This window comes from Dreissena polymorpha, chromosome 9 (assembly GCF_020536995.1).
Source record: "Dreissena polymorpha isolate Duluth1 chromosome 9, UMN_Dpol_1.0, whole genome shotgun sequence".
NCBI classification, from domain to species: domain Eukaryota; kingdom Metazoa; phylum Mollusca; class Bivalvia; order Myida; family Dreissenidae; genus Dreissena; species Dreissena polymorpha.
This window is the reverse complement of record NC_068363.1, coordinates 11,845,537-11,863,912: the sequence shown is the minus strand read 5'-3', so window position 1 is coordinate 11,863,912 and position 18,376 is coordinate 11,845,537. Positions and strand designations below refer to the sequence as shown.

Sequence of the window (18,376 nt, the reverse complement as noted above, 5' to 3'; positions counted from 1 at the left end):
ATATGTATGAAATTGGGTTGAACTACTATATTAACGCCCATATGTGGTTATATACGTGGTTCTTATGTAGCACTTACACCATATTTGCATTCCTAAGCTTTATGATTCAGCTTATGTAATATGTAAAATCTCAGCTCTTGAGTGTTTCTACTTCTTTATGTATACAGTACACATGCGACTTCTGCTATTTATGGCAGACGTACATTTGTTCTGATTTTACATTTAAATATAGGTAAGCGTCGTATGACTACCACCTCGCCATACATGTCGGCACTGGCTGTTGCAGACTTGCTAGTTTTGTCGTGTTTGGCCATTGAAGTTTGGTTGTACTATAAGCTGAAAATTCACATTCAAGGTATTATGTAATTGTGTCGTTTTATCTGCGAAGTAATGATAAACTAATCATGACAATTATTAGGTATATGTTTGTTTATTGTATCGTGTGTTTGAAATAGTTTTTTATATATTTTAAATTTCCCAAAACCTTTGCTTTAAACATGTACTATTTCCAAGTAGCACAGTCTTGAGGTGCAAGAAAACTCACGCTTTATGAGATCTTTTGTAATACAACATGAGTTATATAGCCACTGGTTCGTAAAACCTGATCTGCCTCAGCCCGTATCGTACTTAATAACCCAGTCACACTGTCTCAGGATATTTCAGGCAATAAACCCTTATTTAATTATGCCCCCCCTTCAAAGGAAAAGTGTATATTGTTTTGCTGGAAATCGGTCGGTCTGTCGGTAGACTAGTTCGTTTCCGATCAATAACTCGCCAACGAATTTACCGATTGACTTGATACTTTACATGCGCATTAGCCTTGGACAGTATATGGCCCTATCGAAATTAAGGTACCTAGTTCAAAGGTCAAGGTCACTTTCACAATAAAAGTTAAAATCGTATCCGATCAAAAACTCATTAACGAATTGACCGATTGGCTTGATACTTCACAAGTGGATGAGCCTTTAACAGTAGATGACCCCTATTGAAAATGGGGTCACTAGGTCAAAGGTCAGGTCACTATCACAATAAGTGTGAAAATCGTTTCCGATCAATAACTCGTCAACGAATGAACCGCTTTGCTTGAAACTTCACAAGTACATTGGCCTTCTACAGTAGATTACCCCTACTGAAGCTAGTTTGACTAGGTAAAAGGTCAATGTCTGGTCATTATTAGTGTGAAAATCGTTGTCCCCAAGGCTTCCTATGCCGAAAGTGTGCTGATTATGACGATTGTTTTTAATTTTTGTGTTATGGTATGCTTAGTAGCGCTATCGGTATATTTATTATTAAATTTAACACGCGACAAAGAGAATGACAACCAGAATATGAATATAATCATCATCAGCAGCAGTAGCAGTAACAGCAGCAGCATCCACAAGTAACGTTATAACAGGAGAGAAGTGTGCGCGTCTGTATTATATAACGTCGTCGTGTGTATTCGTGGCATCATTTAACGTCACTAAATTAAATATGAAAATGTACCTACCTATAATGGAAAATACGCAGTCGGAATGTCACCTATATGAGATGATGAAAACGAGTGTCCTGTCTAAGATTATATACAATACAATACAATTGGATATTACAAATTTCCTGCACATTTTACGCTATTAACGCTACATGTAATAAGCAAATCATACAAAATAAACTGTAGGCCTTTCACCCGCCTAAGGTAATGAAAACGAGTATTCTGTAAGAGGTCATATAAAAATACCACAGAATGAGATATTAAATATTTCTTGCGTACTTTACGTTATTAATTATTATTGATCATTTGAAACTGACAACTCATTATTTTTAATGGTATATTTAAACTGATTTTAACATTGCCATTGAAACCGATTTCAATAATAAATATGTTCTTAATTTGACCTTTTTCTTAGACTTTTTGTAAAAGCAGTATGCTGGTTACATCGTTGAGTAACATTTACATATTTTCACATTTCAACGTCTTCAGCCTCTTTTTCTGAGACACCAACAAGTTCATAACTCATTTTCTGAGATGACGTGCGCTCGCGCTCAAGGTTTGAAAAGGTGCCTTCCTTGCACCGTGTCATCTTAAAAAGAGTTTTAATGACAGCCCTGAAGCTTCGCATCATCACACAGTACACCCAGAAATTCAGATGAAAGCTTAGCACCAAGGCCAGCTCATACGTGGCGTGGATAATCCTGTTAGTCTTAAGAGGTAGTATTTTCTGCACGCTCAGTTTCAATATCATCGTCAACATGTAGGAGAGACCGTAAGGCAGCTCCGGTATAAGAAATATGACGACTATCAGTAGAACAGCGATGGTCATGTTTCTCTTTTGCTCTCTTCTTCGCGTAACGTTGTTGTCAAAACTTGTGCTAGCAGGTCTCTGGCGCACTGATCGCAACATTAGTGTCGTGAACACCACCAATGCCACGCAGGGAATTGCGTGACACAGGATAAACGAGGTCCATATATAAGCACAGCCCCATCCGCATGGCTCTTTGAGTGTCCAGTTGCAAACCCCATTACTAGCCTTACTGTCAAAAGCATGATACATGTGCAATAGAAAAGAGAGGACGTACATTACAGCAACAATGCCGATCGTTTTCTTTATCGTGCACCAACGGTTAGCGGCAGCAGGGTGTCGTACATGCAAGAACCGTTGAAAACCGAGGAGAACGGTTTCCCAGACGGAAATGGTGTGAAATGCACGTGAAATGTACAACCTAGTTATCATGGTAGCATTGCACCAGTCTTTAGAAAGCCACATTTGTTCAAGTGAGAACACATAGAACGTTGCTGGAAGGGTCACCAGTCCGGTAAGGGAGTCCGATATTGCGATGGAGACCAAAATAATATTAGCAGAAGTTCGCATATGCTTTCGTAAGAATCCAACGATCACAAGGCAATTGAATAGACACGTAATTATGACCAAGACTGGCCAGATATAACCGTAGATCACAATCTCAAAGTCGAATATGCTGTACTCGTGTTCGTAGTCGTACGCGTACACGTAGTCGTCGAAAGAGTAGTAATCGTACCCGAATATGGGATGAGTGTCGTTGTGGTTGATATGTGGTTCCGGGCCGAGGTCATTGGTTTGGATGTCCTCCATGGCACTGCACTGTCTATTTAAGCATGCAAAAAGTACAAGGTATTAATGAAGGAATTAGACATAATGAATGAGCAATTTCATCAAGTTCTTGAGTCATGGTTTTGTTATTTCATTATCCACTGAAGGCACAAGTAAGAAGAACAATAACGAGTAGTAATTGCATCAAATTTTGGAGCATTTTATTTTAACTGCCTAATATTGTTTCAAATATGTACACCAATATTTTAAATGATTTAGTTTATGAAATGTAATTTCAAGTATGTAAAGGTATTTAAGTCAATTATGTAAAGATATATAACTTGGGTAGGTGTAACAAAGAAGTTAGTGAATTTGAAATCATTTAACCTGCATTTGCGAATATATACAATTAAAGAACAAGAGAGCCATGATGGCCCTGTATCGCTCCACTGCTGAAAAAAGGCTATTCAAATATTCACACATGTGTAAATACTTAAATATAGGCCCGATTTAAGCACATGTACCCTTTTGTGACCCCCTGGGCTTGGTCAAATTTAACCCCAGGGGCATAATTTGAGCAAACTTTGTAGAGGACTACCATATCTCACAACATGTACATACAAAATATGGTAGCCCTAGGTCCTAGAGTTAAGGACAATAATATTTTAAAAGTTTTCACAAAATAAGCAAGATATAAGCGTATATAACCCTTCTCGAAAAAGTGCACTAAATGCGCATTTAATTCGCATTAAATGCACATTTAAAGCGCATGTTATTGGCACCGTATTTTTTGCTTAACAAGTGTATTTTATTCTGTTAAAAAACACTTTTTACTAGTGTGTTTTTTTCATATAAGTGTATTTTTTCCACGAAATAATACACTTAAGTGCGTTTATTATGATTATAAGTGCTCTTAAGTTTATTTTTAAGCGCATTTATACACTTGAGTGTATTTTAAGACATACAAATAATACACTTCATGGTCAAAGTAAATTTTTTAAAGCGCATTAATACACTTGAGTGCATTTCCATTTATTCAAATAATACACATTACAGAATTAAAAGCGAATTTTTTAAGCGCATTATTACAATTGAGTGCATTATCAGTCATACAAATAATACACTTATCAGTAACTAAAGTAATGTTTCAAGTGCATTAATACACTTGAGTGTATTTTAATTCATACAAATAATACACTTCATGTGGTATTCCAAGTGAATTTTTTAAGCGCATTAATACACTTGAGTGCATTTCCAGACATACGAATAAAACACTTCATTGAGTATTTAAAGTAAATTTTTGTAAGCGAATTAATACACTTGAGTGCATTTCAACTGATACGAATAATAAACCTTACAAAATTGAAAGTGATTTTTTTAAGCGCATTAATACACTTGAGTGCATATCCGGTCATACAAATAATACACCTTACAGTATTAAAAGTGAATTTTTTAGCGCATTAAATTAATAATACACTTGAGTGCATTTTCAGTCATAAAAATGAAACACTTTATGAAGTGTTGGAAGTGAATTTTTTAAGCGAATTATACGCTCAAGTGTACTTTTCATCACTTCAAATAAATATGCTTAAAAATTAACCAAATTTTAAAAAAAATCCAAGCATTTTGAAGCCAGCATTCATTCTTTAAATGAAAGGTTTGTTTAAACACATACATAAAAAACAAAAAGTACAATTCAATAGATAAGTACACACTTTTATTAGAATGTTTAACCTTAAAAAAACAAAAACAAAGGTTACATATCCACATAAAAAAGAGGATTCAAACGGGCTATTGCCTATCTAGAATTAACAACTTAAAATATCAAGCCCATACCAGTGATTTTTCTCCCCTCTGATTACCGGTAACTGATTTACAGCCAAAAACAGGTGGTTTCCGCTTCAAAAATATTATAGTTTTCCCCTCCTTAAGCTGAAATGTTTTCCCTATCATTTACTAGATTTGTATATATTACATTAATTCCAAATCCCTTTTAAATATGGACAAAAGCAGCACATTTAATTCAATCATATTCTGGATCCTAATATATGATAAATGAACCGTATTCATGTAATTTATATAAATCTATACCTTATTTTTAAGATCTTCCTTTTTGTTCATTATTGCGCTGAAATATGCCCTTCTGAGAGCCAGTATGTACAGGTTGTTTTGAATTTTCAAAGAAAATCACTGCATACATGCTGACAATATTTAGCAGCTTAGCCCCTGTCACTATATTTGTTATTATACACTGTTCCTTACAAAGAATGCATTCATAAACCACCCTTTATAGAGCAGTTCACCAGCTGATCAGGTCTGAATACTACTGTCATGGTCTGCCAGGCGCTTCTCGTGCATGAACTCATTTGAGATCAGGTCCTGAAAGATATTTTATAATGTAAGTGTTAAATATTGCTGTTATGGTAATCTTGTTCAACAGTTGCTATCAATATCATAAATTTCAATCAAAACAAGTTTGTGGGCTTGTTGTTTTTGTTTGTTTATTTTTGCAATTTTAATCGCGTGATCACATGTGACTTAACGCTTTTTATAAATAATTTAAAGAAGTTACGTTTGATAGTAAATGCTGTTTATAAATGTACTAATATTTGTGGTCTCCTTTGGCTGTGTGAACTGGTCGAAAGTGTGACGTCTTTAAAATGCAATAACCTTTATTATATAGTTTTACCTCTCAACAAATCCATCTTTTCATGGTCAAGGCCAAGCTACAGGGCGCGGTTTCCCACTCCTGTTCCCCTCAAGTTGGCCTGCTCGTGCAGGGTAAAACCTGGTATAAATGTCCATACATCAGGTAGTCCCCCTTTTACTCCCTTTTGTGGCTGGCGATGATGCGCATTCTGTCCAATGGATCTTCCGATCAATGTAAATTTCACCTTGGGGTTTAACCTTCAAATATAAAATATAAAATTTTGTATTAAATATGGGGGAAAGAAATCTGTTCATTAATGACAAGAAATAGGTATAAATAAATTTTAAGATGACAATAACCATAAAATACAGCCATAATAATTCAAATGGTATTTTTTTCTTTAAAATTGCATTACATTTACTTATCCATTTACATTTTCCAGTGACAATACATAAATATGATAATGATCATAATTAATTAAATTAAAAAGATATGCAGAAATTAAAATACAAACCTGTTACAGCTGTTCTTCAGAATTCCCAAAAAAATGGCAGGTGTTGAACTATGAGACCATCTCACTTTAACCACCCACTTTGAATCTTCTTTGCAACAAACTTATTGTTGATTTACACATTGTAGTAAATACACATTGTTTTCATCACACAATAGTTCATGTGCTGAAAGAATTTCAAGACATTTGACACTAGAATTATAAGTCTTAATGTTGCTCAATAATTTAAGTTGCTGAAACCAAATTGTTTACAAAAAATAACTTCCTGTGCTCCAAATAACTTGCTGTGCTCCAACCAATCAAAAGTGGTTTGTTTTCAAATAGATGGTGCCAGAAGCAATCAAAAGTCTATAAACACCCCTTTGATTGGGCTAGATGGAGCACTGTTATGATGGATCTCTTATCTGATCCTGATCTTATCTGATATTTATTGAATAATACACAGCACACTTCGCATATTATATTTAATTGTAAATATTTCAATATAACATACTGAATGGTGTTAGCAAATAATAATAATATTATAAATATTATTTAAATTGTCTTTTAAAATGTATGTTAATAGTCAATGTGGTAGACATTAATTGAATTGGGGTTAAATATCGGTGTAAGAAAGTTCAAATACTTATTTTTTTATGTTGTGGAGATATAATTGATTCTGGCAAGCCCACATAATATTTTTGACACTTTCAATATTTTTAATTAGTTACCCACAGCCTGATTTAGTTGTACTTTTCACTTTAAAAGCTGCTCTACTGATTCACATATTTTATGAGCAGACAAATTGCAACAATAAGACCATAAACCTTATGTGAAGATAAAAAAGAATTCAGTACAATCCTCCTATTAAACACTATATCTCTGTCCGTTAACTTCAGTTATTTGCTTTAGTGTTGCTCTTTTTTATGAAGATGCACTAAAACTACACTTGTATAGAAAGAATTATTTTTTTGCAAATCAGAAGATACACTTATATGCACAAAAATGCACTTCATTAAAAAAATGCACTTATTGCATAAAAAGATGCACTTTGTCTACAGAAGATACACTAAAAGTACAGTGAAATACACTTAAAGATAATGAAAATACAGACAAATGCACTTTAGTGCACTTAATTATTAAAAAAGTGCAGAAAAAATACACTTTTCAGTAAAAATGCAGAAAAAATACACTTTTTAAAGCGTATTTTGTTAAAAAGTGCATTTTATTTTGAGAAGGGAATGTTCAATTTTGTGACCCGCGGGTCAGGGTCAAATTTGAACCAAAGGGCATAATTTGAACAAACTTGGTAGAGAACTATAAGATGTTACTGCATAACAAATTTGGTAGCCATAGTCTGAATGGTTTTCAACAAGATTTTTTTTTAAAGATTTAACAAAATAGGCGCTTTATAAGCGTTTATTCAATTTTGTGACCCCCAGGGCAGGGTCAAAGTTGACCATAGAGGCATCATTTGAACAAATTTAGTAGAGATTTATTAGATGTCACTACATACCAAATTTGGTAGCCCTAGGCCCAATGGTTATGGACAAGAAGATTTTTAAAGTTTTCACAAAATATGCCCCCCATACTAGTTAGCGTATATTCAGTTTTGTGACCCCCCGGGCAGGGTCAAATTTGACCCCAGGGGGGCATAATTTGAACAAACTTGGTAGAGAACTGTTAGATGTCAATACATACCATATTTGGTAGCCCTATGCCTTATGGTTAAGGACAAGATAATATTTCAAGTTTTCACAAAATAGGCACTTTATAAGCATATAATCGATTTTGTGGCCCCCAGGGCAGGGTCTAATTTGACTCCTGGGGCATAATTTGAACAAACTAAATGGAGGACTATACAATGTCACTACAAACCAAATTGTGTAGCCTTAGGCCTAATGGTTATGGTCAAGATTTTTTTTTAAAGTTTTCACAAAATAGGCAATATATAAGCATATGTTCAATTTTGTGACCTCCGGGGCAGGTTCAAATTTGACCCCAGGGATAAAATTTGAACAATTTTGGTAGAGAACTATAAGATGTCACTATATATCAAATTTGATAGCCCTAGGCTGGATGGTCCTGGACAGAAAGATTTTTGAAGTTTTCACAAAATAGGCCTTATATAAGCATATGTTCAATTTTGTGATCCCCCGGGACAGGGTCAAATTTGACCCCAGGAGCATAATTTGAACAAACTTGATAGAGAACTATAAGATTTCACTACATACCAAATTTGGTAGCCCTCGGCCCAATGTTTATGGACAAGAAGATTTTTGAATGTTTTCACAAAAAATGCCTCATATAAGCGTATGTTCAATATTGTGACCCTCGGGGCAGGGTCAAATTTGACCCCAGGGGAATAATTTGTACAAATTTGGTAGAGAACTATAAGATGTCACTACATACCATATTTGGTAGCCCTAGACCCAATGGTTATGGAAAAGAAGTTTTTAAAGTTTTCACAAAATAAGCCCTTTATAATATATATTCAATTTTGTGAGCCCCCGGGTAGTTTCAAATTTCACCCCAGGGGCATAATTTGAACAAACAAAGAAGAGAACTATTACATATCACTACATACCAAATTTGGTAGCTCTATGCCATACATTTATGGACAAGAATATTTGTTAAGTTTTCACAAAATAGGCCTTTTAAAAGCATATGTTCAATTTTGTGACCCTCGGGGCAGGGTCAAACTTGACCCCAGGGGCATAATTTAAAAAAAACTTTGTAGAGGACTATAAGATGTCACTACATGCCAAATTTGCTAGCCCTAGGCCCAATGATTATGGACAGAAAGATTTGAAAAGTTTTCACAAAATAGACCCTATATAAGCATATGTTCAATTTTTTGACCCAGGGGCAGAGTCAAATTTGACTCCAGGGGCATAATTTGAAGCAATTTGGTAGAGGACTATTAGATGTCTCTACATACCAAATTTGATAAACCTAGGCCCAATGGTTATAGACGAGAAGATTTTGAAAGTTTTCACAAAATAGGCCTTATATAAGCATATGTACAATTTTGTGACCCCCGGGGCAGGGTCAAATTTGACCCCAGGGTCATAATTTGAAGAAATTTGGTAGAGGACTATTAGATGTCTCTACAAACCAAATTTGATAGCATTATGCCCAATAGTTACGGACGAGAAGATTTTGAAAGTTTTCACAAAATATGTCTTATATAAGCATATGTTGAATTTTGTAACCCCCGGGGCAGGGTCAAATTTGACCCCAGGGGCATAATTTGAACAAATTGTAAAGAGGTTCACCCCAGGAACATTCCTGTGAAATTTCATCAGAATTGGACCAGTAGTTTAGGAGAAGAAGATGTTTTAAGGAAAAGTTAACGCACGCACGGACGCACGCACGCACGACGGACACAGGACCATGACATAAGCCCCGCTGGCCTCTGGCCAGTGGAGCTAAAAATAAGAAAACATAGAAAAACATACCATACACGAAAAAAGGATCCAGTTGTAATTAAATGTTAACTAAAATTATGTACACATTACCATCAAAATACACTTTAAAGAACATATTTTATATAACCATGGGATCGTTTCTGAAAACATTTCGTTTACCACACATCCGTTTAGAACCACAAAGCGTTCCAAACAAGCAATTAATGGTAAATTACAAATATTTCGTAAGTCTATTACTCTTAGTGGCCCTTAAGATCGTGCTTATATTAATATGCTTAATTAAGACGAATATCAAATAAGCGGAACAGAACAAAATATGTATTAAACAGGATCAGCATTTAATAAATTTGGATCAAGAGGTTCAAAGCTTGATATATATATATATATATATATATATATATATATATATATATATATATATATATATATATATATATATTAAGAAGTATGCAATAAATTGGTGATAAAAAAAACAGCATTGGCAGACTGCAAGCGTTAATTGCTATAAAAACCTGCAGCTAATTACAACTTTAAGTAAGATGAATTATCTTGACATAAATGAAAACACTGTTTGTTTAAGCATAGACAAACAAAGACGGTAAAGGTTAAATTAATAGAACTATTTGGATGTAATGTTTCAGTAAGTAGTAGTATCGTATGTTACTTAAATGTATACAATTGATGAGAATGTGTCGATACATTGATCTGTTTTGTGAGAGACAATAACTATGTCTTTATTTACACAACCATCCACTTTTTTTTTCGGAATGTTAAAGCTTTACAAAACAACGAGCTCGTATTCTATATACATGCAATATGGATGTATATTACCATTTATTTACAACGTATGGAAAGTTCAAAAAAGGACAATAAGAAATCAGTTGTTTTGTTCACAAAAAAATCAACAACAAAATAGTCGAAATAAAACAAGAAAAGAAGTGTCTGACAATCAATATGTTCCTCAATTCCACGTAAACGTAAATGGGCATCGATATCAAACCACAGATAATTGCGAGCACAGAGCATTCGGCCAGCGAGGCATATTTATATTTTTGCTCTCCAATTTCCTAGTTCATTTGTGGGACAGAAAAACTTAACAACAAAAATGGATTGAAAAGGGCTAGTGCAAAGCGTAAGCAAATTAGTGCAAAGAAATTAGTAAATATATGCAACATATGGAGTTAAAAGGGCTGGTGCAGAAGCTCCAACCGACATTTATTAATTGTCTTAAGCGTAAGCAAATTAGTGCAAAGAAATTAGTAAATATATGCAACATAGTCCCATAAAGTTGGACGAACAACAAAGTCGTAGACAATCTCAACATGGCATATCATATTATGCAAGAAAGAAATATGGTATGGCATACAAAATGAAAACAATTATTTTGCAAGAATTAAGCATTGCACTTCATACATGAAACATTAAAAAACACCGGAAATTTGAGGTAAAAGGTCACAATGTAAATACACCACAACAAGAAGCAAAACGACGATGGAGGAGGGGGAGTAATGGTGGTTAAAATTGCTTTTGTTTGAAAATACTGATCTGTGCAGTGCTGAATCCTGTTGAAGAGTGATGCAACTTCCGTAAAATAGAGTAGGTTACACTGCAGTAAGTAATTTCGATATCAAAGGCTTCACACCAGTATGCTTAACAAAAGGGGAGGTACGCTACAAATATAAATCAATTTTTAAATCCTGCGTCTTATAAACTATGATTTTATATTTTTGCTCTCCAATTTCCTAGTTTATTTGTGGGACAGAAAAACTAGACAACATTAAATAGATTGAAAATGGCTGGTGCAGAAGCTCCAACCGACATTTATTAATTGTCTAAAGCGTAAGCAAATTGGTGCAAAGAAATTAGTAAATATATGCACCATAGTCCCATAAAGTTGGACGAACAACAAAGTCCACAACCTTCGATAGTGGATACTCGACCACTGAGAGTACAGATGGAATACTCTTCGGACAGGCTGTGCAGGGACTGATGGACACCTTTGTACAAACTTTCACCCTGCTGTTCCCAATACTCCAGATACAGCTCACAAAGTGTTGTCTGAAAATATTGCACCACAATGTCAAATAATGGAGAAAATAAACTAAAATAGGGAAGCACTATTTTAAACAGACTCAGCTTGATTCTCTGCCAATAGAAGCCTGCGTTCTGCAAAAAGCAAAGAACTGCGCACCGACATAAAATATCGTGGCATGCCCTGGGTAGGATGGAAATGTACGCCAATCATCAGCAGCAAAATGTTTTGTAAAGCGCAAGTTAAAATTGTTCCGTGAGCCCAGAAAATGAATTGACAAGACGCTCTGCAATATGCTGAAATGAGAGCATTTGCCTGGCGAGCACGCATATTAAACATGTTGTCATTTCGTCTTTGCATTATTTCCGCAATGATCACCAGTTTGCTTCCAGAATTAAGAATTGTGGCTGCAAGATCAAACAACGCCTGCACTATGCCTTCAACAGACAAAGACAAATCACACAGATCATTACTTCCAGCCTCTACAAAAGTAACATCAATGTTTAGCTCAGAGACAAGGTATTTGGCTTGCAACAAGGACTTGAGTTTGTTTGTTGGCAGGAGAATTCCTCCACTTACACCATGCCAGTAAATTTGTATCCTATTGGAGGATAAATTTAAATTATGTTTGTGATTTGAGGCACACCATAAGTGAAAACGTTTAACAAACGAGTGCCCCAGCAACAAGACTGAGGTAGACATTGCACAAATCCTTGTCACGGTAGAGATGCTATTGGTATCTTATCAAATTAGCGTACCCACGCTATGAAAGTAGGTCAACCACGCTATAAATAAAATCAAAGATACAAGGGATGCTGATTAAAATTAATCAACGCACCAATCATTAAAATAATATATTTGACGTTATTTGTCAGCTGTAAAGCAAATATCACCCATAATAAATGAAATATTCGCTCACAGACATATTCAGTGAAAATTTAAGAACTGACCCTACGGCACTACGAAAGGGTTGCCGGACGTTTACCCCCAAAGACGTTTCCTCCTCAGTCGTTACCCGCCCCCATTTTAGTTTAAGTGCAGACGCCCCCCCCCCCCCAATAAATTTATAATTGTTTGGTTGAAGTATAATCTTTGTGTACTATTTGTCTTTAATTAACTTTTAATATCTATGAAGCAGCAGTATGGTTATTTTTTGGTTTTAGAATTGTTTTTTGGAGAGTTTAACTGTGTAAGGATTGCATGTAAATCATTAGTAAGTGCATGTTGGTGTTCTAGTGGAACAAATGGAATATTCTTAAAATCTTACTGAGTATCTTATACATGTTGCTAATTTGGGAACACAAATGCAACCAAGAATAATGTGTAATAAAGACCCGTTTTGAATACACAATTAACACCTTGTTTCAGTTTGAGTAAACCTGGGCAGGGTTGCGCAATTGTAGTTGTTTGTTGTTTTTAATGAAATTAAATATGGTGAATTGAAAATGGTTAAATCAAATTTAAATCAATTCAAAACTGCTTTCCTTTTTTTATTATAAAACATATAATGTTAACATGTGCATAAGCACAAGCATAAGCAAGAACAAAGTTATAACATGCAGCAATGATAATGTTAAACATATTATACAATATATGCTAATATTGATATATTTTTTACCTTTTGTTTTTCTTTAAATTTTAAGGTTGTTGGTTTGTGGGATTTTTGCTTTGTATGTTTGTGATATATGTTGTTTTAATATATAATAATTAAACTATATATGAGTTTCATAAAGTGGGGTAGATAACCAACTGGACCTATTATGAAAATTTAATGTGTTCCATTTTTGTTCAAAAATGTTAAGTGTATCGTTGTTGAGGGCTATTTCTTTTTCAATTTGGATCTTTAGTTTGAAATAATTTATAAAACAGTTTAAAGTCGGTTTTTGTTTGTTATATTTCATGCTGAATATGAAATATTTCATTAATATAATAATGTGGTTAACAGTGTTATTAATTTCTGGTATTTTAAAAGTATTTACACCGAAACTGATATTTAAGAGAGACAGTTTTATTCTATATTGTTGTTTCTCTAGAAAAGTTGTCAATTGATTCCATAGAGATTCAATATGTTTACACTCCCAGAAAAGGTGTTCTATTGTTTCAATATGTTCACTACACATATCACATAGATTAGTGTTGGATAGGTTGCACTTAAAAAGATATTTATTTGTAGCTATGATTCTATGGATATATTTATATTGAAAATTTCTCAGTGTGCTATCTATAGTTGTTTTATACAGCATGATAAATATTTGTTTCCAATTAAAATCTTTTTTTTCAAGAAGGTTTTGCCATTTAGTTTGAGCTTTGGAGATTTCGGCAGGGTTTTTAATTTGAAGTGTGTAAAATATTTTGTTCGTTTTGTTTTGTTTTGCAGTTATGTTTTCTATGAATGTTTTTTGAGAACATGGTGTGTTATTTGTATTGGTGGCAGCTTTAATACGTATGGGTATACTTTTGATCAATGTGTAGTACATCAGGAAATTACTTGTAGGTATTCCGTATATGTAGCATATGTTTTCAAAATAATAGAAGTCGTTTATTCTGTAGTCGTACAATTGATCTACATATTTTATGTTTTGTTCAAACCAATGTTTATAGAAAAACGTTTTATTGTTTGTAGTTATATCTTTATTGTTCCATAAAATAATTTTACTGTTTATCTTGGTTTCTAAATTATGAGTAACTTTACACCATGCCGATAGAACGTTCGCTAGAAATATGTCTTTGGTTGAAATTCCATCTAAAACATTATTGTCAATTTTACATTCAAAAAGTAAGGAGTCACCATATTTTTTTAAGATTTTCTGGTAGAATAATTTCCATTTACTCGTATTGGTATTATCTAGGTATCTTTTAACCCAGCCGCATTTGATTGCATTCAAGAATGAGTAAATGTCCGTTAATTTGATACCTCCATTTTCTACAGATTGAATTAACTGAGTTCGTTTAATTTTATCAGGTTTACCGTCCCATATAAAATTAAATATTTCTGATTTTATATCTTCAATAATATAATTTGGCGGGTTTGGGATAACTGTTAGTGTGTAAATCAATTTAGGGAGCGCAAACGTTTTCAACATGGTGTTTTTACCGATTAGTGTTAGTTTACGATGCTGCCATGATTTTAAACAATTTTTATTTTTTTGTAATTTTGGCAATATGTTTTTTAGAATTGTTTCATTTTCATTGTTTGTAAAGGTTATTCCTAACGTTGTTGCTTCATCTGATGTCCAATTAAATTTCATTTCTTTTTTAAGATGAGTATTATTTTGTTTAAATTTTCCTACTCGTAGCACAGTGCATTTACTTTTGTTTAGTTTAAGACCCGATGTCGTTCGGAAAAGGGTTAGCGAATCTATTAGGTTATAAAATGAGTCACTATTGTCATTTAAGATATAAGTTGCATCATCAGCAAATAGGGACTGTTTAATTTCGTCGTCAGCTTCTAATGATATGCCTTTTATATTTTTATTTGATTGGATGTGATGTGATAGATACTCGATGCATTTAATAAATAGCGATGATGAGAGTGGACATCCTTGTCTTACCCCTCGTTCGATGTTAAAACTGTTTGAGAAGAAGCCATTGTTAATGATTATACTGTTAACATCGGTGTAGAACAGGTTGACCCATTGAATGAGACTTTCACCAAATTTCATATTATCTAGGCAAGAGAACATAAATGAATGATCAAGTGAATCGAATGCCTTTTCAAAGTCTGCAAAAAATATTAGACCAGAATTATTTGAATTGTTAAAATAGTTTATGCATTCTTGTATAAGACGAACGTTTTCACCAATGTAACGTCCTTTTATGAAACCAGATTAAGATCTTGAAATGATTGATGGCAATATATTTTTTTAATTCTGTTTTCTATACTTTTAGTTGCTATTTTATAATCGTTGTTCAATAAGCTTATTGGGCGCCAGTTTGACAAGGATTCTAAGTTTTTTCCGGGTTTTGGAATGAGTGATATTATACTTTGTTTTTGAAGCGCAGTTAAACTTCCGCTGTTAAATGAATAATTTAGTGAATTAGTTAAATGTGTTTTAATATCGTTCCAGAATATTTTATAAAACTCGATAGTGATGCCATCAGATCCCGGGCTTTTGTTATTTGGCATGTCTTTAAGAGCAAATCCACATTCATATTCAGTCAGTAATCCGTTGCATAATTGTTTTTCCTCTTCATTTAAAGCATGATGTGTATTTTTAAAGAGGGTGTTATTTTTCGACATTCTTTCGTTTGTAGAGGTTTTCAAAAAATAGAAGTTGTTCTTCTAGTATTTGATTTCTGTTTGTTATATCTTTGCCGTCGACTACTAGTTTGTGTACCGTTTTTTGTTCGCTTCTACGGTGTTCAATATTTGCAAAGTTTTTTGTATGTTTCTTTCATTGTATTCAACATGCTGTGCCCGCGCTCGAAGAATTATGCCATTGAGGTGTGTATGATAGATGCCTTCTAATATTTGTTTTTTGCAGCCATTTTATCTTCAATGGCGGTGGTATCATTTTTGTTTGTTTCATGCAATTGTTTTTCAAGTGTTTCAATGATGTTTATTGTTTCAGTTTCAAGTTTGTGTGTTTCTTTTTGTTTAAATGACGTGTTTCTTATTGTTGTGTCACGTATATTACCTTTAATTATTTCCCATAAGGTGTTAGGGTTTGCATCTTTGTTATCTTGAACTGTATTGGTTATTTCCTGTTTTATTTGCGTTTGGTATTGTTGATCTAATAAGATGCTATTATTAAGTTTAAAGTATTCTGTTCCTCTTTCAGGTTGTATTTTATGCATTTTAAGTTCAACTAGCGAGTGGTCAGTCATAAATCCTTGTTTTATGTTGCATGAGTCAATAATATTGCACAGTGACTCAGATATTAAAAAATAGTCTAGTCTGCAAAATATTGTTGGTTTTGTGTTTGAGTGCCATGTGAATTTGCTCTCATTCGGATTAACTGTACGCCAGATGTCTATCAAATTGTAGTTTTCAATTATGTTATTCAGATTGTTTCTATTTTTTTTGAGTGAGTATAAAGGTTTCCATTCCTTTTATCTAACAATGGGTTAAGAACAATATTGAAATCACCTCCGACTATAATGTTTTTAGCTTGGTTATTTATTATAAAGGATTGTAATGTTTCGTAAAAATTGGATATAATGACGATTAATATGTGATGAAAAGGTGCTACCGGTACATATCTTAAATTATTTAAATGTGTTAAAAGACTTAAATGTGTTATAACTATAAGGAAGTATATTTAATGTACCAATTCATTAAAATATGTTGTGTTATGTATCATGGTATTGTTATTTAATAAAGCAGTATAACTTTTTAAGATATTGTGTTACTTTTAGAGCATATTTTTATCTAAAAAATTGAATAACACAGACAAAAACACAATTAACGCGCTTCAAAATTGACCCCACCATTTTTCAATTTGACTCCTCAAAATTTCAGTCCAGGGGTCATTGACTCCTGGTTTTTAAAATCTATTGAAATCCCTGTGTCTGTCCAGTTGATTTTTATTATCAGACATAGGTCAATGAAAGTTTTATATGTTTTGGTGTTTGATGTAAAAGTGATGTGTATGTACAAATATAGTAAACATTTTATCTTGACATATACAATGTAATAAAGGGAAAGAAAAAAAACACTAGCAAAAAAGAACACAATAAACAAAAACAACAAACAATTGAAACAAAGTGATGCAAAAATGGATAAAGGCATACGATAATGGTATGGGGGTGTTATACAGTAATGATATGTCCAGTTTACTGTTGAAATATCTGAGACGAGAGTGAATTATGTAAAACGTTTGGTTTAAACATATTTATTCTGGAATGCATATACAGCAAATAAATACACAGTAATATGTGGATTGACCTGGAAGCTAAACTTAGCTTATTGTAGGTCGTTCCACGAGCATGAATAAGCGATGCATTAGGCGAGAAGGACTTCACTACATAAATGTTAATGAAGAGTGCTTGTGGTGGAAAGTACATGTGTATAATTATATTGAAGTAAGGTTTAATGTGGGAAAAGTAGATGAGTATGGATACATAGATAAAGTGGATGTGTAAATGATAGTAGGGAAGAGTTAGAGAAATGGAAGCGGAGATATAGTGGTAGAACGAGGTTGGAGAAAGAGTTTGAAGGAGCTGTGGAGCACGTTATAATAATGTGGGAATTGGTACCGAAGGCGTCTTATCAAAACGTTTAGATATATCAATAAAGGTATGTACTGCTGCAAAAATAGTACAATTGTCTGTAAAACGTTTACACATGATGTTATGAATCAAGAATCCACATACATACATACACACGTACATTCATATACTTACATATACATATATACACACTCGTACACGCATACATACACATATACATATAAACATATACACATATATATATATATATAGCAATAAGATAAATTTATATATAGCAATAAGATAAATTGCCTATTACAGCACATCTCTTTTTGAAAAAGGAGAAAGAAGAGCTTGATTTAACAACCATAATGTAAAAATATATTATTTATATAATACATTGTATATAAATCAATATATGCATTTACATTCGTTACGAACAGGAAACATTTGATAACAAATTGGCTGAAGTATGTTCATGTTTATTCTAACATTCATGTTGGTTACTGATATAGATATAGACTCTCCGTTATATAGAAAATCCCTTCAAAATGAAGAGGTATCTTCGGAGGAACT

At 33.4% G+C, this 18,376-nt stretch overlaps 1 protein-coding gene across 1 annotated transcript; it reads right to left on the bottom strand.

Annotated features, from left to right (window-relative positions):
* Nucleotides 1-1,844: 1,844 nt before the first annotated feature.
* On the bottom strand, nucleotides 1,845-3,098 carry LOC127846644 (sex peptide receptor-like). Its single transcript, XM_052378079.1, has one exon. The coding sequence runs from the start codon at nucleotides 3,087-3,089 to the stop codon at nucleotides 1,941-1,943; it is 1,149 nt and encodes a 382-aa protein (XP_052234039.1). The 5' UTR covers nucleotides 3,090-3,098; the 3' UTR covers nucleotides 1,845-1,940.
* Nucleotides 3,099-18,376: the final 15,278 nt, after the last annotated feature.